The following is a 22,628-nucleotide window of genomic DNA, read 5'->3' on the forward strand; positions in this document are numbered from 1 at the left end:
CACTGTGACCTCGTCACATGTCCACGTTTGGTCATGTGTGGACTTTCCACGTCCACACATGACGTCCAAGGTAGGGTGACCATATTTTGATTTCCAAAAAAGAGGACACTCGGCCCGGCCACGACATAGCCTACTTAAATGATACTCGCAGTTTACTCAAAGATGCCTTATCATTTTAATATATTTAAAGTTTCTATGTATAGATAGAAAATTCAGTTATATTACAAAATAATATCTCTCAGAGACAGAAATTCAGATAGGCCCCAATAGATAGGGGACACATACACACACTAGAGTGTGGCTACCCCATCTGAGCCCGACGGGTCCTGACGGTAGGCCTACCCGACTACAGGCCGGGTTCGGTCAGCTTTCAGTGAAAATGTAGTGTAAAAATAAATAAAATCCTATTGTCTGTCCTGTTTATTGCTTGGGCACTGTTATTTACGTGACAGCACCTGAACACAACACACACACACACATTGGCTGTTTGTTTCTACCTCTCTGCCGCCCGCCTCCGCCTTGATTAAACGCTGAAAATAAAATCAAAGAGGGAGACAGGTTTCTCCTATTTTATCCTCTTTTGTTATATTTCTCCCTCTCCTCTCGCTGGACCTCCCGCCGCCCACTCCCGTCTCAAACACAGAGGTCTCCCTGTCCGCGGAGCACCCACGGAGCACGCCCGGCCTGTTAAATAGCCTGTAACCATGACAACTGTGTGACACAAACTCAGTGCTTTAGTCATTAAATAATGTCGGGCTCGGTTCAGTTTCGAACATAACAAAACAGAATGACTGTCGGGTTCGGAAAGGAAAACCGGACATTATCATCAGTTTATAAAACCCCCCGGATGCCCTGGACAGGACGTGAGAAGTGGACATGTCCGGGCAAAAGAGGACGTTTGGTCGGCCTAGTCCAAGGTACCCTGGGTGTGTTGGTTGTTGACGTTCTGGGACGCCGTGTCAACTTCAGCCTGTTACATGCATTGTCTGTTTTCAAAATAAGATGTACAGTTTGCATACAGTCTCTTTCAAAATTAAAGCACTACATCAGTACAACACGGTGAATTGATGTTTCTTTCCTTCAGGGTTGGGTTTAGGAAATAAGATCAAGGTTTGGCTTTACAGTCACCCAGGAGGTGAACACCAGCCTCCTGGGTGAAAGTCAGCGGTTGTTGGACACATCCATCACCCCTCCCGCCCACCCTACTCGGGTTTTTGCCGCCTTAACTTTCATTGTTGCCCCAACCCGTTTCCCTCCTACACTGCCTGGCGCTGTTAAACAATAATGGCAACCAGCCGTGTATCATGCAGACATGAAAGAATGTCTTTGCCGTCTGTGTCTAAAGGTGCGGACACACTGAACCGACATCAAAGACCTAGCAGCGACAAAAGCCAACTGTTGCGTCGTCTACGTCGCCTCACGTCGCCCTGTGTCAGTTGCATTTGAACACACTACATGGACTACGTTCCAGCACACTAATTAAAATGAATTGTTTTATATTCATGGTACGTAGCCAATAACTAAGCCAAATTAGACTCAGATGTGACCACAGTGACTGATTGTTCATAATAAATCTGGACTTTATGAAATTGTATTTACTTTTTATTTTAATTTATTTTTTACTCTAAAACCATAAATAGGAAAATAAATATGCCAAAACTTTCTAAAAATTAATTTGTAATGATAAACATGATCCATATTTGAATCTGTGGCACACAAAACGTTGAAGTTTGTCGATGTACCGCGCGCTCTTCTTCGATTTGATGATATTCTTGCCACTCACTAGCTCAGCCAATAGTGTTTGAGAATTTACGGTAGTGGGTGGGACTAAGCGGGGTTGACGTCACCGCACAGGTGCGTCAAGTGATTTTGTGTTAGACACAGTGATGCCGGTAATGAAACAATTGTACCTTCAAAATAAAAGTTTGCTTTGAGACTCAAAGTATTAAAAATTGGGTCCTGTGACTGTTAAAATGGATCATCGTTTTAATACTGAAAGAATTAAGATTAGCTAAAATTGCTCAGTATTCTGACGATAATTTGACGCTTTTTGGGAAAATGAGAACTAGAAATACATTTATAGTAAACCGTAAAAAAAACAAACAAACCCACACATTTTATTTTTTAATGAGTTCGGTAGTGTGTGATAATGAGTGCGTATAAGGGGCTGTTTTTTATTTTTTATTTTATTTTATGCTCCCCAAAGCTACAGATATTTTTCCTAGAGCCTCACTGAGTGACTGGAGAAAGTTCATGACCCTCCCTCCACCATAGATTAATTATTAGATTTTCCAAACTTACTCTTTGATGTTTGAAAGTTAAAAGTTGAAAACAAAATCCTGGGGCTGAATAAAGTCTTGTTTTTTCACTCTTGTCGTGCTGGTTAGTTTGTGCCAACCATTTATTTTTGGCCAAGTTTTAAATGAGACGTGGAATAAAGCTATTCTGATGTGATGTCACTATTTTAAGCTCAGATTTGGGTATGTGTTCTTTGGCAGAAGCGTTTGTTGCACATCATGTTTCCAAGGGCCATCGCAAATTTGAAAATCCAACGATGAATTCTGCTTTTACAGTTTTCAGCTGTGATAACTGATGTAGCTTTGGTGATTTTTAAAGAATGCTGCGGTAAAATGAATACAAAATACAACCATTTCACTTTGTATGCCCCCGCTCACAGCCAAAGTAGGAAACATACAACACAACACTTCCATCAGTGCCTGAACTCCTCCAAAATCAGACACCAGCCAACTGTGAGGGGCACGAGACTGGAGGTTACTGACGGGTTTGAATCAGCGTCTTTGCTTCCCATCTGAGATCGTCTCTACTCACCTCAGACCAGACGTCGTGCTTTGCTCCTCCTCACTGCACCTCGTCTGCATCGCTGAGCTCACTGTGCCCTGGGGTGTTGCTGTGGAGGAGGCCCAATGTTGAGTTCACACCAAACGTGTTGCGAGTTTGAACGCTAGAATATTTTGTGTTGACACACTTCATACATGCGAATAACTCACATCGTATGTGCTATTGTGATTGGCTATCGTAGCGTGAATTAGTCGCTGAAGCTCAGATTTTTCAACTCTTGCAAAAGGGCGTATGATGCGAAATGGTGCTACTCACTCTGTACACACCACGTAGTTTGGGTATTTTGCGTCTAATCCCGTCTTTACATTGACTTTACGTGTAATTCACTTGCACAAATTATTTAATTCACGCCCAGTGTGAACACAACATAAGAGCTCAAGAGCCTTCAGTACGCCATGCTGGCAGCTGACGCTGAACAACATGACTGGAAAGCAAAGGTTTGCCCAGTTGAAGTTGGCTGCAGAGGCTTGGTAGGCAAGTCAACTACCAGGCTGCTTAAAGAAATGTCCAACGTCAGGCTATCAAAGCCCTCTCTGGCACAGTCCAGCGGGATAGGTCATGTGGTCATGGATTAAAAGGAAAGACGCCACATGGACCATGAAACACCTCTAACAACAGCAGGGTACAGGGGAGTAGAAGCAGAGGGGAGCACACCTGGGATGCCAGGTGTTGCCGATGAGCCCTCTGGCGGTGCTGTGGGCCTATTGTCGAAACACCAGTGAAGGACGGTACCCATCTGAAGCTTTTGCCCTTCCTGAACCTCCACCACCTCCCCCGGCATCACCCCAACTTTCACTCACAACTGCAAATATGTGCAACAACAGTTGATCAGTTAAACTCCACCTCGATTAGAGTTAGGAAAGTTTTTCTGCTGGTAGTTTCTTCTCTCTTCCCTCATCAAAATGAAGGAGTAAGGGGAGGTCGAGTGTACGGCCCAGTCCAACGGGGGAGAGCTCAGTCCACCCAGATGTCTCCTCGGCTCTGCCTTGCTCTCTCCTACCTTAATATCCATCTAAGGGCCTGTCGTCTTTAACTGCCTGGAAAACGCGAGGTCAGGCGCTGGGTGCCACTCTTGTGCCTTTACAGTCCTTGTTAAGACTGCTTAGCAACCTCAGACGCAACCTGCCACCACGCTCTTTAAAGCTGGCACAGAATTGTGGCCTGTTTACCAGAAGTCCTGAGGTCAGAGCTGATCTTCTTCCAGGAGCTGTTCATAAGTGTGTCGGCCTATCGTCCGTGGGGCAGATGTAAAGCTCTGGGTAGCCCTGCACTGACACGATCAACTCCTCCATATTTAAAACAGACTGATAGCCGATTTATGGAAGATTGGAAAGATATCTGTCGGCTGTGATTGGTTGTTCCTCGTCACATGACGTGCAGTGTGCAAAAGATGAACTATGTTTATCTCAGAGCGGCTGAAAATGGACACTCAGGAATGCATGGGCGCCGCACGCCAGAGTGACGCTAGCTGCACGTTAGCGTCTGGCGGCTTTATTGAAAACAATGCGGCATGTGTACGGCCCCTAGCCTTTTGGCTCCCACTCAGAAACCCCCAGACTGCACTGTTACCTTCACTCACAGTCTCAAGTATGCGATGTCAACATCTAGTCCTGGACTTAATAAAAGTCCCTCCAGTGCTTTTTTTTTTTTTTTTTTGACATGCCTCCCCCTTCTTACACCACCTAATAAATAACGAACAGTCCCTAAGTGTGAAAAGAAGCATGTAGCGACAGTGAGATCACAATACATGATTTTTAATTCGTCTTAGTCTCTTGGTGTTTTAATGTATTTCATTGTTGTGTATTTAATTATTTACAGTGCGTTGCTGCGACATGTATATTGACGTTGCTGTTTTATTTTGAAATGTCTCACCGGAAGTCCCGTGTCTGTGTTGATTCCGGTAGCTCCGCGGTCGTCTCATCGTCTGACAGCTGGCTCAGACAGGAGTTGTGTCGGCCAGCAGAGAGGACTGTTGATGGACCAGATTTCCTTCCCCAGGATATTTTACCGAAGCGGTTGAGAGCACCGGACCGAACCAGAAGCTGTACCGCCCCGGTCCGGCCATGGACGAGCAGGCGGGCCCCGGCGTCTTCTTCAACAACAACAACAACTCGGGTTTGCCCGGCGCTGGGAATATTAAAGCTCCGCAGACTGGCGAAGTCGGGGGCGGAGAGGCGGCCAGGGCTCAGTACAACATCCCGGGGATTTTACACTTTCTCCAGCATGAGTGGGCCCGCTTCGAGGTGGAGAGGTCACACTGGGAGGTCGAGCGGGCCGAGCTGCAGGTAAGCAGCCTCACTCACTCAGGTTTCCATTGTCGGACATTGTGTGGTGTGCTAGCTAAGCCTCGTCCCGAGTGGTGAGAATGTTGCGCCAAACCGCATTGAAGAATCAGAGGATTTACTGTTTCATCGCTTATCGGTGGATAGATATTCCCGGTAAAGTCACAATTATAACATAGTTTGAGTGAGAAACATTTATTATTTGATTCGGCATCAGTGTAATGTAGTAACCAACACATGCTTTATAACATTTGTACTTTCAGTGGCGCTTCACACTGTGTGTCGCTCTCTGTTGTGGAGTACGTTGGTCTGCACACGGAATGACGCACATTCTTTCTGAAATGTAAAGTTGTGTCGTTATACGGGCTGTACTGCTCATCACTTTGATGCCGAATTAAAGGACAGGCCCGTGTGCACCATGTAAATACATCCAACACTGTACCCGAGGTTTGTGTGTCAATGTCAAGCCTGACGACGTATAATTACATAATATTTAAATGGCTGTTTGGCTCAATGTTGTCCTCACTCGGTGCTCTATCTGCGCTACCTGCTAACCAGGTTAGCTGTGGCTGTGATTTCAGACTTGGTAAACGTCACTGTGTCCTTTGTAAGTAGTTGTGTGACACTGTAGTGTCAGCTTATATATTTATAATGAGCTACAACTCAGCCAGCCTGCGCTGTTCTGTTGTTACTGGTCGATTACCTGTGCAGCGCAGAAAACCCTGTGTGTGAGGTCCATTATCGGACATGCAGCGTACTGCCAGTGCCTGGCATTATTTTGGTGTTTTCCCGGGGAACTTTAATCTCTTTCTAACAATCATATGTTGACCAGAACAAAACAATCGGGACCATCCAGAGCCCGGGCCCTGACACGAGGGTCCTGCTGGAAGGTGTCCGATAATGGACGTGCAGTAGCGAGGTGTCCGATAACGGACGCACAGACGGTGCATTTCCATGAAGTGCGTGATTTAGTTGAGTCACGAAACGTTGGCGTGCTGGTGTATCAGCTGTAAATTTATATTAGGAGCCAACCCACCTGAGGCGGTCTGCTGACCGGGTCCAGTGCTTCCTCTGGAGGGCAGGTAGTCTGCCTCAGGCCTGGAAGCTGTTTACACTCATTATGATGAGTAATCTAACACAATGTACCTTATTTTTTTTTAAAGAATGTCCTGTAGCCATGATGATTAAGATGACGTGACAAACTGCTTTGGAGAATTAGCACAGCCAGGAGAGCATATTTATATTCATACAAAATCAGAATCATCTCTTAGGAAAGTCATGATTTAAAAAAGACTCATGTGATTTTGATGATGTTCAATATTTTAGTTGATGATTGTGCCAACACATCCTGTGAATATCTTCATAGTGCTTTTTCTCGCTGGAAAACAAAACGAAAGAAAGAGTTAAAAATCATGACCTGGCATGCAAACCATGGAGACCAGGAAGTGTTTGAAACTTTAAAAATCTGAGACGTGGGAGGTGATTCAGAAGTCTGGAACCAGACGAGATATCTACAGTGCTGAGCTGCATGTAGCCGTGGATTTGCTGCATTCATGTCATGTACGAGATGTAAAACATCTTGTGTGCTATAAACATCCAGGTGCTAGATAGAGAACACAATAAAAATAAAGGATTTCTGCCACACTGAATTGTACGTTGTAAAATTTATGTCTGTACGTTCACAGTAAATTACTGTGAAATAACAGCTGTATACTGTGATCTCACTGTAGTTATGACTGCATATTACTGTGATATAACAGCATGCTCCTGTAAAATGACTATATTCAATTGTAACTTCACAGTGAGAGCCCGTTAGATGACTGTGGTGCAGCAGTATGATCCTGTGAAGTTACTGTGTTTCTCTGTAATCTTACAAACTCCATAAATTGTTGTGATTTAGCAGCATGCGTCTGTAAAATAATATATTTACCTGCATGAATTTCACAATAAAATTACAAATACAGTTAAATATCACAGTTGTAGCCTTCAAGGTGATAATGATGTAATTTACTGTGAAATATTACAGTCACATATTGTAACTTTGTGAAAATAATTGTCAGAATTATAAACACATGAACAACTGTTTTCAGTCCTGTTTATAGGTCAGACAGCTTTAACAGACGATATTGAAAAGTGGAAGTTTAGTTCACAGACTGAAAAAGAAGGAATATTTGATCCAGGAATGTTTTCATAGATCGTTCAGACTGTGACAAGTTTTTTAACATTTCAGCTTTTTTTTTTCTCCTGAACCCTTTTTTGTGGTCATTTTAACATAAAAGCAAAATAATTCAAACCATCAACTTTAAAGTTAGTTTAAACACAAGCAGAGTATCTGTCCTGACCCAACACAGCTAACATTTAAAGCTAACCTTCTGTACTTCTGTACAGTTTTTAATACTTGCAAAGCAGGAAATATTGATCTTCATTACGTAGCCTGTTTTTGGGTCCTGTTCTGGATCTGCTGACTTCATATTGAGCGCTGATAAATCACAGAGACTGAATCGCAGGTGAAAGGTGAATATCAGACATTAAACTGTTTGAATGAGAGTAAAAAAAGTGTTCACCACCATTTTGTACAGTAAATCCATAAACTAGTTACAGCAGGGTATCAAACCGCAGTACTTCTGTGGCACCAACGTACCAAACTGAAGGCTGACATGGGATGCTGCTTTACAGTTTATTCTTTGATCAGATAGTTCATAATGTAAATATAAAATGTGGCCAGTCTCAGACTGTATTTTATTTTATTTATTGTTTATAAAGCAGCTATGAATGGCAGATAGGAAGTGAGTGGAAGAATCACTCATATTGATTTATAGATCACTGCTGAGTGATTTTAAAAGCACTCTTGCTGTATCCACATTAAATGTGAATTTTTGATACAGATTTAAACTCATCTAAGGTCATTAATTAAAATGTTTGTTTAAAACATGGCAACAGGGCATCCTTTTTATTATTATTATAGCGATAGCTGCTGCTGGAGCATTATGTTTTTGGTTTGTCCGTCCATATGCATGTATGTATGTCCATCCTATTCTAGTGAACGGGATGGCTCATGAAGACCTTAAGGGGTTTTTTATATTTTCAAATTTGGCACAAACGTTCCCTTGCGCTCAATAATGAACTGATTTGATTTTGGTTGTCAAAGCTCAGGGTCACAGGGACTCATTTGTCTTACACAATATATCTCAATAATGCCTTCAGGGAGTTTCCTCTAATTTGGCACAAACAACCAGTTTGACTAAACAGTGAAATTATTAGAGTTTGGTGATCAAAGGTCAAGGTCACTGTGACCTTGCATTTGTTTTGTTCTTGTGAGTGCAATATCTCATGAACATCTTCAGGGAATTTCTTCAAATTTGGCACAAACACACTGATTGGAATTTGGTGGTCAAAGTTAAGGTCACTGTGACCTTGCATCTGTCTCATTCTTTTGAACGTGATATCTTATTAACACCTTGAGGGAGTTTCTTCAAATATGACACAAACATCCACATGGACTCAAGGATGAACTGATTAGAATTTTGTGGTCAAAGGTCAAGGTCACTGTGACCTTACAAAAACATGTTTTTGACTGTAACTAAGGAATTCATACATATATTTTGTATATTTTTCATACATATATTTTCAGCGTCATATCTCAGGAACAGAAGGGGAGACATTTGGTCAGATACTGAATTGGTGACTCTAATCTTGAAACTGTGCTGATTGTATAGATCTTCTGTGTGTGAAGCATCCATGTTTTCACTGACATGGATGGAGACTGACGAGTTCGCAGAGACACACATCCGCAATTCTTGGCAATTCTAGTTTCCATTAGCTTCTTATCACTGCAGCTCACCAGACATTTATGCTGTTATCATAAAGTGTGTAGGAGCCTTTCGTTTTTATGCACTGACGACCAAACGTAGTTCCACTGTGTGTTCAAGCTCTGTGCGGTCTTATAAAAGGAGCACTCTCTCTGTTATATTACATAAGTAAGAGTCATCAGCCGACCTGTGGTGTGATGACAGTGCATCCATAAAGGGAATCGCTTCCTGTGAGTTAATGACGAGTGGCTCTATGTGGCGTTTGTGCACCATTTACCTTTACTGCCACCTCCCAGCCAATCACAGAGCAGCGTCCTGTGTGTCTCCTGGCCGTTTGAGGGCTTTTGTACCAAAGGAAACGGGAGTTTTGCTCCACAGAGCAGAGACTGTGTCACACCGCCATTCTACAGCACCGTTTGATTTTTAATTTTCCTTCCCATTGAACTGGGAGCCGATCAGAGCGTGACGGAGCCGACTGACCGCCGGGGCTGGAAACCAATTTCAGCTGTAAATCCATTTGTTCTGCTGCCATGTTGTTTGAATGTGGTGCTGCAGACGGTCTGCATGTCATTAGTGTCTGAAGCTGAGTGTCACTTCCTCTGAGGTAATCCTCTGCAGGGAAGAGGAAGAGGAAGAGGAAACTGGGGAAGCTGGCACATAAGACGGGACAGATTACTCAGAGTTTATTATCCAGAAACAAAGAAAAGATCTTGTGTGAAGGAAGTTTCCTGAAGAGAGAGAGGTGGTACGGTCTGATTCTCGCTGTGGTTTAATCGTCACGACTGATCAGATCTGGCTTGTTCAGGAGCGGGTGAGCTGGAGATCAAAGTCTGGAAAAATGATCAGACAGTGTGAGATGTTGAAGATTTGCTACCTTTCACCTGTTGATTAAGTTGGTGCAGATTGCTCTTTGAAGATAAGATCACTGAGATCGGGACATTTGGCATGATTTCTAACCAATTCTGAATTTTTAAGGCTGATTTCTAAATTGAAAGTTTTGAAAATCAGTTATTTTATTAGTTTTTTATAGAGTTGTGACCAAGATGGATAATTACCTCAAAGAGACATTTCATTGGCAGATATACACTGATTCCAATATAACGTCAATAAGATAAGATAATCCTTTATTGATTCTCAGAGGGGAAATCCAAGTGTTGCAGCAGCCTGAGACAGACAGAAATAAATACAGACACACAGAGAAAGGTACATTTGATCATTAATATTAGAGGTCTATAAAATTAAAACCTTTTTGCAGATGATGTGGTTCTGTTGCCTTCATCATACCGTGACCTCCAGTATGACCTGGGGCGGTAGGCCTATGCAGCTGAGTTTGAAGCGGTCGGGATGATAGTCGGCATCCCCAAATCTGAGGCCACGGTTCTCCGCCGGAAACCGGTGGATTGCCTCCTCTGGGTTGGGAGAGAGTTACTGCTCTCAAGTGAGGGAGTTTAAGTATCTCGGAGACTTGTTCACGAGTGAGAGTAGAATGGAGTGTGAGAAAATCACTTCTCACAAAGAAATCAAACCTGTTGGTGTTGTATCAGGACAGATGACCATCTCTCCCTGAGCACAGAGGAACTCTGAGTAAACCTTTACGGACATTATCATCGGTCAATTTCAAACCAAAATACAGAGCAGTTTTGGGCCTGGGGGCGGGTGGTGGTGTGTTGGGTGGGTGGGGGGGGGTGCAGGGATGCGACATTGAGGTGAAGTCATGCGTGAGCTTTGTGAGTGGGTTACACACAGGATGTTTGCCGCTCAGCTTCCTTCCTCTCCGGCCTCGGCTATAAATACACTGCCGAGAGGACGAGGACACACCAACGTGAGGAGACATGGAGTGATGGCGTACAGCGTCTGACATGGTCACACCTGATGAATTACATCTGAAGAGTCACCTATCACAAAGTGGTTACAATAACACCAGGAGACATTAACCAGCTGTAACCTCTTCAGACAGCCTCTCACTGCAGATTCAGACTGTGCTGAAGTGATAACTGTCCCTACAGAGTGTTAATCACTGTGGGTATCAGACCACACCCCCCACATACTGTACAACGTAGAGACTGCTGACGTGGTCAAAGTGCTTGAGCCCCGCTGCAGTGTGCCTTCATGGTGCTTTTCAGGCAGTCTGTTGTGCCTGCCCTGTTTAAACGAGTGCAAGTTGTAGAGTTCAGGAATTATCAGCTGGTCAGAGTCTCATGACGGAGCGTTACATTACAGTTCTTTTATTTTTTTAATTTATTCTTAAGCTTCGTCATTGGCATCCCAGTCTTGTGAACATTTTATCTCTAGAATGCCTCGAGGGAAGTTCTTCAGATTTGGCAAACACATCCACCTAAACTCAAGGATGTTATGATTCAGTTTTTATGGTCATGAGTCAAAGGTCAAGGTCCCTATAACCTTGTCTGTCTCATTTTCATGAACGTGATATCTCAAGTACTCGAACTTGAGAGAATTTCTTCACATTTGGCACAAACGTGCACTTGAATTTAACTAGGAACGGTCAAGGTCACTGTGACCTCACGTCTGTCTCATTCTCGTGAAGGTGATATCTCAGGAACACCTTGAGAGAATGTCTTAAGATTTGACACAAACATCCCCTCGGACTCAAGAATAAACTGATTAGAATTTGGTGGTCAGAGGTCAAAGGTCACTGTAACCTTACACAGTGTATTTTTGGCCAGAATTAATAAGATAATTATGACAAAAATTTCATACAGATGTCTAAGGTCAAAGGTCAACTTTGCTGTGACATCATAATGTTCTCCAAAAACACTTTCTGTCCATTACTCAGCGTCACATCTCAGGAACAGAGGAGGAGACATTTGGTCAGGTACTGAATTAGTGACATCTTGAAGCTGTGCTGATTGTAAAGATCTTCTGTGCTGCCATGTTGAAGATGTTAGTGATGGGTGTTTTAAAATGTGCAGCTTTGTCGCAGACGGGCTGTTAGCGCCGAACCTGCTGACGTATGCTCACCTTTTTTCTCTGATAGCTTCGGATCCAGACGTTTAGGAGTTTTTTCTGGGAACTGAGTTATCTGCAGAGATGTCTTCCTCCTCAGAAACAAACAGACCAGGTAACTTAAAGGGCCAGTGTGTAAAATGGGTTGAAAACCGTTGAAAACAGTGACATCAGTGGTCAAATTCTAGATTGCAGGGCTCACTCGCTCACCCCTCCTGTCGGGTAAATGACGGTGGCCTTGTAGGACCAAAAGCTCTGCGCAGACACGAGTTTTTCAGGAGTAGGTCTATCTAGTGACGAGGTGAATGTTTATTTAGAAATTTAAACTATGTTACGATATTGTAATGAATCACTCACGAGGGAGTAAAAGACTCCGTCCCAAACTCTGACTCTTCTAGCGTAACACACACACTTCATACACACATAGGTTACTCATTTACCATCCCGAGTGGGGACCCCCTCCCCTCTCTGCTCCACCAATCTCCAGCCCGCACACTGACTGACAGCTTACCACACTCACCACTGTGGTAAATGTTCTGTTATAATGTCAGTGTTCTGTGAGTTAATGGCATGTTTGGGATTGAATGAGTATAGGTGGGGGGCGAGGGCTATATGAGTGCACTTGCTGGTGTGTGTAGGAGCGAACTGGAAGAGAGCAGGAGTGCATAGTTGGAGTTACAGCTAAATTCTTGTTTGTTGGTTGTTTTGGCGTGGTTACGGCCAACAGTAACCTGTACTGTTCAGTAATACACAGTGGTTTTAGTTGTACTGAATCCAATCAGCAGGGTACACAGGAGTAACATTACTGCTATCCTATTGTCTGTTATGCCTTTGACGTAAGACTAAAATTTCCAGTATGTCCTGCGCTGTGATCCACGGAGGGATACACCGGTGAGCAGGCACAGACGTAGCCTGTAAACAGAGCTCAGCTGTTTATTTAGCCTAGCAATATCTCCGGACTATAGTAGCTGCAATGGACGACTTTGAACGCGATTTTGAGGAACTCCATGTGTTTGATGCTGAGCGGGCGAGAAGAGAGGCTGAATGCACAGAATGGGATTCGGTGCTACTGCTGCCATCGTTGGGGAGATATATCATCAGGAGGAAAAGCGCCGCAGAGAGTGCATCACAAGGAGTGAAGTTGCGTCTTCTTTTCCTCGCAGATGACGGTTCGGGTTCATTCTCTCCTGTTGCGTGGTAAGTGTGGTCCATTCGCAAACTTTATAACTAAAAAAACTTTTCAATACTCTCTATCGACGAACTACTAACACTCTCTGCCGTTTCCTCCTCCTCCTCCTTCCTTCCTTCCGCTGTCTTCGTTGGTTCATTTATACACGCGAAACGCGTTCTCTGGCTGGCTGGATTGTCCGTTCGGTCTGCCGTACATACATGATGGCGCAAGATGGCGACCTCTCTAAAGCAAGGCCCTTGATATATATATATATATATAAAAGCATAATTATAAGGCTACGAAAACCAAACTAATTTTATTTTATAGTGATTATACACTTATATAAACATATTAATGGGTAGAATATTCAGATTCATATTTGACAATAAACCATGCCAAATATTACACACTGGCCCTTTAAATCAATAGAAACACAGAATAAAGCAGTTAGAAAATCAGTGTTTTTCTGATGCTCTCATTACAAAGGGGCTGCTATCTTCAGTGGCCGATGTGAAAACGCGAATGTCGTTATCTGGAGCTCGTGTTTGGTCCGTTCTGGACTACTGTATAAACATGGCGGTTCAACATGGTGATCTCCATAAACAAGGATCTGTAGATTAAACAGCTCATTCTGAGTTACCAAAAACTAAGGTAAACTAAACCAAAAAAAAAAAGAAAACATCTGTGTTATATAATATTCCATATCTGCCAATATATCCTCCTAAGTCCTACACACTGGACCTTTAAGTGCAGCACTAGAGTAGATGTACTTCGACGAGCTTGCACATGTACCCACCGTACCGTCAGAGTAAAGTGTTCAGATAGTGAAGGATGTGATGTCTTGGGGGTGGGGGACCTTCGGCATGTGCAGCATCACTGCTGGAGCGATGAGTAATTCTCCCACTCTTATCTTTCCGCTGCCTTGTTTCTGCAGCCCATTTCCTTCACTAATTAAATGATATTTCCCCGCACAGGCGGACAGATGTGCTCATGTGCTCGGGCCTCTGCTGCTCTGTGTTTGTTTGTGTGCATTTGTGCTTGTGTGTGCAGACGGTTTGACACATTGTTCATAGTCCTCCGCACTGTGTTAGTACAGCCTCTGCAGCCCTGCACGTGCTTCATACAGGAGACACACTGCGTCACACACGATCTGTGTTGTACCTGATGTAAATTTAGTGCAGAGGTCTTTCAGCTGTGTTTCTTTGGTTTTCATTTTCAGTGTGCTCTGGAGAGTGTTCATTCTGCATTCTGTTTATTGCAGCGTCTTTAACTTGATTTGTGTCTCAATACACTCTCATAGTTAGAACAGTGAATGAGGTGCCCCCGATTGTTTTGCTTGACATTGTATGTAGCAGATGCTCATAATTTTATAGTAATGTAGTGTTTTTGTGGTTACTCATCTGCACCTTCCGAGCAGGGAAACTGTAAATATCTGCGACGTGGGAGGTGACTCAGAGGTCTGGAACCAGACGAGATATCTACTGTACTGTTTGAGGTTGTGCTGCAAGTATCAGTGGATTTGCTGCATTAATGCCGTGTAGCAAAAACAAACCCTACAAAACATCTACCTCAATAAAATGAACATGGTGTACACATCCAGGTGTTAGATGGAGAATTAATACCACCAATGGAAAGTAAAGGATTTCTGCTGCGTTTCATTTTTTCCAACAAAAAATGTTTGTTAGTTGAAGATATCTCACAGACAGTGGAACAGACGTGATTTAGATGTTGTGAAAATTTAGACTGTAGAGGCTGAAGAACATGGACCAGAAATATTTTCCAAGATTGTCGACACTGTGAGATGTTTTTGAATGTGTCTTTGCTTTTTTCTTTGCTCGTGGCCTGCTCCAGTTAGTTGAATAGACAAACCTGCCACATGTATCAGATGATGATATCTGACAGCAAACATTAGGTGTACTGACGTATACTCCCTCGAGATCCAAACATCATATTAAGATATTGAATTTTGAGGGCTGTGCAGCTGAATAGACTCACTCAATAAGGATACCTCGCCAATTTTAAATGAAGTTTGTATCATAATACTGTGCGTAGTATGTGTAAATGAACTGTCCTAAACTTCCCTCCATCTTACCAGTGCCTAGATCTCCCTTGGAGTATAGTCTGAGTCTGAGACAGACCCGTCCCTCTGTCTCTCTCAGACTCAGACTATACTCCAATCAAACTGTAAAACTAGGCTGTGCAGGTCAAATATAAACCAAGATTATGTTACTGCACTGCCTATTTTTCGCCTAAAATGTTCTTTAGAAACAGATTTTAGTGCCCTGTTTAGTTGTAATAGTAAGAGTTCTTAGACAGGAAGTGGGCACCATACTGTTTCCTGCATAGTGAAAACGGAGGCTGAAAAAACCCGAGATCAAACGGTGAAACTAGGCAGAGCTGATCAAACACAAATCAGTGTTAATTTCACTGAGGAAAACTATGACGAAATTTTTTTCATAAATTACTTTTTTTCCGTGAAGAAAACGAGACGATGACGAGCTAAAAATAGATCTTGATAATAAAAACTAAAATCTGTGTTTGATTTTCGTTGATGAGACGTGATGAAAATGTTCGAGGTGGACTCTCGGACACTAAAAGAACGGCCGTGCTTGTAATGATCTTCAGATGCCTGATGAGCGACAGGCTGGTAAACTCCAGTAAATAGTCTGCACCAGGATGTTTGGGTTGGTGCGAGTTGTGAGCTGTAATTCAGCAGTAAATAATCAGCCGTGTGTGTCTGACTGTGGATGGTGGAGCTGCTGAATGGATTTGTGGAGTTTGTTAGTTGCAGCGGTGGCTGTTAGCAGCTAGCTCCGCTCGCAGCCTTCACAGCTTCACCCCGCAGGACTCCACTCAGTCCGGACTGGAGAAGGTTTGTGGGTTGATGGTGTTTGACAGGCAGGTAGGAGGCTCAGTTATCTGTGAGTGTAGCTGTGCTGTAAGTAAACAGTTTCTGCTTCTTAACAGTCACATGGATAAGTCAGAGTTTACAATGAACCTGGGGACAAATCCTAGTTGGCTCACATTAGTTATTTGTTGAGAGCATAAATAGAGAGATGTTGAGCTTTTCAGATGATGATCAGTAAGTGTGTGCTCGTAAATCAGCCCTTAAACCTGTCACACACTGCTGGAGACATGACACACACATTATTTTTTGATCCATGAATTAACCTCACTGGATTAGTTTAAAGATAGAAAACATCAGGACTAAAAGTTAAAATGTCATGTATTTTTGTCGACTAAAACTATGAAGGATAAAAATGTCTCAAATGTAACTAAACTCTTTTCTCTGGTCATCATGTAGCTTCAATTTAGACACAGACAGCCCCATGTTATGAAAGACCTTCCATCCAGCACAGAAACATCATTTTTCATTCCTGTAATTCTCACATGTGGAGGATCATAGTAAGGTTAAAATGGAGGAGCTCATCCTGTAAAGTAACTTCAACTTCTGCCCAACTTGCACACACCTTTTTATACTTAACACTCACTAACACAGAAGCACTGAAAGCCAGCTCCATTTTGGATCCAGTTTCCAGTTGGAAAAATACCAGATTCACTGATCTAAATCTGCTCGAAATGATTTTATCTTTCATTATTGTTATTATCATTATTAAAGCATTGTGCTCATTCCACGGGATGAGTCTAATTGCTGGTGTGAGAAAAGCTTTCCAGGCTCTTTTAAGTAGCTCATATCCCATTGTAGGACTGTCTCATCCACTTTGGACCCAGCAGGGCTTTGAGAAGCCAAAGCAGCACCACCCCACAGACATCTTGTGTGAGCACAGATGCTCTTTATGTTTGGGTTGTTGTGACTGTTGGGCTGTCTCTCTCCCTCTCTGTGCCAACATGTGAAGTTTCCTCTGAAGGAGCTCATCTCTCTGACTGACTTTTGCTTCCAAAACACCAGCACGTTCAGCTAACTCAACCAACTCTGCCATGCCTACTCTGGGAGGCCGTCCCTCCCTGACCCTTAATGTTTTGGCTGTTGTTTGGTGAATGTGCTCCCTGCAAACTGCTTTATGTTCTCAGCTGCACAGAGTTTGTTTTGACTTGGTAAATGGCGTCAGTTCTGGATTCACAATCATATTCAAAATGATATCAAACTCCAGTTTTACTCCTCTTGCTATGCAGAAGCCTCCCAGTGCAGAGCGTCACTTCTCACTCAACAGCACCACTCCACTGCTTTATATCTAAATAATGCAGCTGGAGGCTTCTACAGTGTATGAAGTTACACGCATGAGAAGGAAAGAAAAGTGTCTTATGTAACCAGTGAACTTGACGATCCTCCGCCTTCAGCCACGACGAGCTGCGACAACAATCCTCCTTCTCTTTGTGCAACAACAACACAAACAGGGCTCGGCCCAAGTTTCTGAAACCCAGCTGGACGACCTCCTTCCCTTTCTCCTTCCTCCTCAACACTCTTTCTTTTCTGTCTGTCTGTCTGTCTGTCTGTCTGTGTAAAGCTGCCGTATAAGGAATGGCATGCACACCTGCTTGTTTTTCAGACGGGCGTCCGCAGCAGAGGAGAATGCCACCCTGAGCCACGCCTCAGCACTGTAACCAGGCTTTGTTTAACCAGGCCTTCAGCCAAGATTTCCCGTGACATGAGCACACTTTCCCTGCAGCCTGACATGAACTGGGAGCGGATACAGCCAGCACAGTAAAAGTTACACTACAGCCGGGCCAGGGCTGCACGGCGGGGCCAAAAGTGACGTTTAAAAAGTAAAAACAGGATTGAAACAGGTCAGGTAGCAGCCAGATGTCATCACACACTTGACGTCTAGATGTTATTCTCTATTGCTGCACAAGATAACACAGTTTTATTTGTTTTGTTTTTTTCTTATTTGAGTGAAGAGTGTGTTTCGTGCCCTGCGTCCTAAGATTAACCGGTTCAGTAAAAGAACTCGCTGGTCTCTTACAGAGTAACCTCCACAGATCAGGTGTGTGCCGTAAATCAGTAACTTGTCCTTCACTTTAAATCAGGAAACTGGTGAATGACGGCTTGACTTTAGTGTTGTCTTGTCACGGTGCATTCAGATGTTGTTGGGATTTTTGTACATGGCATCAATGAGAACGCACAGAGCCAGCCATAAACACACAAGAGGCTGCACATGGAAAACTGCGGTAAAATCCCCATTTGAGACGCATGCTCAGAATGTAGTGTATATGTCCAAAGAATGCTCCTGAAATTAGTCATGCACAATCAGGCAAATGAATTATCTGCCAATAAGGGGACATTTTTATTATTATGCGTTACTCCGATAATTAAAATTATAGCTGATAAATAGTGCCTAAAATACAAAGCCAGACTGCTTTGATTGACTGAATCGGGGCAGCATCTTCACACCTGACACAGCGGGTGGCCGCACATGTACCTTTAAACTTGCCTTGCAAAATCGACAAAGAGAAGAAGAACAGCTGCAGCACGCTGTCCAGAGGGCAACACATGTCATGGTGTGGACGTCTTTCACAGTTCCAGAGAAAGACAACAGGATTGTGCCGAGGGTCTGATCTCTGCCTGCCCAACACCTCACCATGTTATTATGCTCATCTGCAGTGTCGGGGTAAATGGGGGCAGGTGCACTGAGGGCAGGCCATTTGTCTTTTTCACAGCCTGATGTTGGCAGGTATGAAGAGTCAGAACTGTTCCTTGTGTTTGCTGTGTTAACAATAGTGATTTGGTTCAGTCAGGGCTACAGAATATTAAATCATCCATATTTTCTCACTGCATCTTAGCCTCTCTGACCCTCAGGTGTACACACACTACGGGTTGTACGCTTCTTTTTGAAATACAAAAATATGAAATTATTGGTTATTGTATCAGTTGAAAAAATCCATATTGTTGCGTCCCTGCCTAAAGACTAATATTGGCACATCCCACACGTCTTGAACAAAAACTAATGATTGGTTGATGCTTCACTGAGTCATTGGAGTGCTGAAAAAGCTGAGGCGAGCTCATCTTTGAATTGTAGTGCGTCAGGCCTGCAGCAGCGACAAGTGTCAAGTGTCTGTTTTGTAGCTTCGTGTCATCGGCTTCCACTGAAAATGACTCGGAGCCTGTTGTTGTGTCGCACACGGTGTGAATCCAGCATTAATCTAAACAATGCTACATTCCGAATATTTAGATAAAATATGCTGTTTACATGAACCCATATAAAATTCAGAATATTGTCTATATTTTTATTTGGATCCTCATTAGCCACTGCCAGGGTAGCAACTCCTCTTCCAGGGGTCCACACAAGTAAACATTCCATCATTAATATTTTAGATATTTTTTAGGTGTGTTTCCTTTAGTTTTCTTTTAATAAAAACAACAGTGTATTTAATATTTTGTGAGTTAGTAAAGAAATCTTTATTTAGGTTCGGAAGTGTTTTACCAGCAAACAACCAGGAGACACTCAACAGCAGCATAAGTTGAAACACTGAAAGTGTAAATCAGAGACATGAACGGTTTAAACTGAGGATGATCACAGAGAAATATAAACTCCAAGCCTGTGAGGTTGAAGATATGTCCTTAGTCTTGGTGTCCTGAAGCTTGTTCTGCTGATAGTCATCTCTTCTCTGTGGCTGTGAATCACCTCCTGAGCGTGTTGCCAGCAGCGTTTGTCTCGAAGCTTGTGGATCTGACTTGACATTTAGTGTAAGTCAGTGGGAAATCTTGCAGGGCATCATGGATGCACAGCAGCCATGACCAGACTCTCCAAACTGCTGTGAAGCTCTGATGACTGATTCAGTCAGACTGCTGACCTGATTCCAGTTTGACCTGCTCTGAACAGATCAAACCCACTGTGGATCCACAGCACTGATGCAGGTCAAAGAGAGCGGAAGTCCTCCGGTTTTGACCCGAGGGCGGCACACAAGGGTCAAATCAGTCTGAAACTGACTGGATCCTTCATCCGTACTGCCAGTTAGTAGGAGGGACATGTTCTGTGAGAAATTCATGGTTCTTTTATGTAAAATTTATCAAATATCTGGACCAGGGCTGGGCGATACAGCCAATGAATAATACTGCAATATTTTTAGGTTGTATCAGGATACACGACACATATCTTGATATTTTGAAATCTCCTTTAAACTGCTGTAGACTACTAAACTACTAAATAAACTACAGTTACAATAAAGTTAATGTAAGTAGTGACTGTTCTCTAATAAAGTTAAATTAGAAAATGTTATAATGAAGTAAATCAAAACTGAACCACTGGTGCTTTTATTCTGTGGATGTGTTGATGTTTTTGCTGTGAACTTGAAGCTTCAGGTCAACAGTTAGATGTTAACAGAAAGTTAAACCACACAAATGTGAGCTGCTTTTATTCTGCAATGCTGTAAAATGTGATGATTTATTTATTGTGAGCTGGAAACAAACTAACAGCTCTCCAGTCCATATAATAAAAATATTTGTAAGTTGCAGTCGTGCTCCATGGTTGCAGATGTGACTAAATAATCCTGATGTGACTAAATGTTTGCAGTCTGGAGCCCTGCAGATAGAAAAACGCACACCCTTGCCTGCTCACACTTTCAATCTTATTGAGTTAAACTGTTAACGCGACGTTGCTAAATGTGGTGAATTATTCACTGTGAGCTGGAAACAAACTAACAGCTCTCCAGTCCATATATTATATTTGTAAGTCAAAGTGGTGCTCCATGGTTGTAAATGTGATGAAATAATGCTGGTCTGGAGCTCTGGAAACTAACAGCCCTCCAGTCCATGTATAAATAATATTTGCAAGTCCCACTTGTGCTCCATGGCTGCAAATGCGACTAAATAGTTGCAGTCTGGAGCTCTGCAGATACAATAACTCGTCCTCGCCTTCTCACGCTATTGTTAATCTTATTGAAATAAACTGGTAATGCCACGCTATTAAATGTGATGATTTATTCACCATGAGCAGGAAACAAACTAACAGCTCTCCAGTCCTTGTTTTAATAATATCTGCAAGTCACAGTGGTGCTCCATGGTCACAAAATGTGGCGAGATAGTCTCGGTCTGGAGCCCTGCAGATACAGAAACACACCTCTCACCGCCTCAAAATGTCGCCTCGGAGAAGGTGGTCTGGATGGGAGGGGGAGTACGTGTGATGCTTCATGTTCCTGATTTTTATTCTTCTATTTGTGTCTGTAAGAGGCAGAGAGCCAGAGGAGAGGGCGAGAGAAGCAAAACGCAGTGGCTTAAAAAAATGGCGTGACAATTTATTCTTGATTTCTGCGATATTGTCATTTTATGCATTTCACGTGAACTGAACTTGTGGTTGAGGGAGGATATTTAGTTTCGCCCTAAAAAGAGGCAGTAACGTTCGCCGGGAGCAGCTAACTTGAATTTTTATTTTCTGTAAGTTGACAAGAGAACAAACTGTCTCTTTTGATATCACCAACGCTTGTCGCAGGTTTCCTGTCACAATTTTCCATGGATGCATCTTGCTGGGAAGATGATGCATCCCTCCTTTAGCCAGTCTCCAGGATCTGATTGGTATATTGTTTATCCAACCAGGGAAACTGCTGTCAGTGAGCATAACACTAGACCTATTTATTTCACTGAACAGATCAGAGATGTGGGTGGTGATGGAGAGGTCTGGAACCAGGCAGGAACAAAGGTTCAAACTGTTGGTTTAACGTCAGACTAACTGAAAATGGCCGCCAATAAATCGCTTGTTGAGTCAAGTTCGAACGAATTTGAACCGAGATGCATTTCAAACCGCGCGATGAGTGTGTCTGAGATATGGTGACCTGTCTAATGCATTCGTGGTCGGTGATGTACGTCCATGGTGATCCAGGAAAAATCCTGAGCCGGTTGACGTTGTAACATCAGGAGGGTAAATCGTCACCTACTGGCTTTAATGACCTTTGACCTTCGAGAGTTGACAGCTCGGAGTCAGAGGCAAAAGTGGGAGGCTGAGAATTACCAGGAAGTGTCGACAGCTCTCTCTCACACACACACACACACACACACACACACACACACACACACACACAGTTGTATCAGTGTGAAGAGAAAATTCCTGGGCTCTCCTGCCTGCTCTGCACACACACACACACACACACACACGACACAGTACTCAATACACCCACACACACTGACACACAAACACACACATACTTTCAGCAGTGAGCGTGAGGATTGGCAGGCTCTCTGTTACACACACACACACACACACACACACACACACACACACACAGTAAGTGGAGTTTAAAAGTGTCAAGCGTAGGTGGTATCTGGGGTGAGTGCTGAAACACAAACACACAGTGAATTCCTCTGGTCTGATAGATGCCGTGTGTGTGTGTGTGTGTGTGTGTGTGTGTGTGTGTGTGTGTGTGTGTGTGTGTGTGTGTGTGAGACTGAGCAGGACTCCCAGCCTGCCTCAGACTCAGTGGATAATGTGCGTACACACTGGAGTGCTGAAATTAGATCCACTTAATGAGGGTGCTTATCAGAAGAGATAATGATGGTAATAATATTGGATAATAACAGTCTTTCCACAGTCGCAGGTTTCTGCCTCAAAGTCAAGGAGAAACATTCAAACCTACATCTCCTCTGAGGCAGCCTCT

At 43.2% G+C, this 22,628-nt stretch overlaps 1 protein-coding gene across 2 annotated transcripts in view; it reads left to right on the top strand.

Annotated features, from left to right (window-relative positions):
- The first annotated feature begins 4,765 nt into the window (after window positions 1-4,765).
- Window positions 4,766-22,628, top strand: part of strn (striatin, calmodulin binding protein) — an 80,710-nt gene continuing 62,847 nt past the window's right edge. The window contains exon 1 of one of the 2 annotated variants that reach the window (XM_049572488.1): window positions 4,766-5,144. In XM_049572488.1, coding sequence (XP_049428445.1) covers window positions 4,923-5,144 — 222 coding nt within the window. In that variant the 5' untranslated portion in view covers window positions 4,766-4,922. The remainder of the gene's footprint in view (window positions 5,145-22,628) is intronic. The other variant, XM_049572487.1, reaches the window with a different exon arrangement.

The sequence above is a fragment of the Epinephelus fuscoguttatus genome, linkage group LG3, assembly GCF_011397635.1.
Source record: "Epinephelus fuscoguttatus linkage group LG3, E.fuscoguttatus.final_Chr_v1".
Taxonomy (NCBI): domain Eukaryota; kingdom Metazoa; phylum Chordata; class Actinopteri; order Perciformes; family Serranidae; genus Epinephelus; species Epinephelus fuscoguttatus.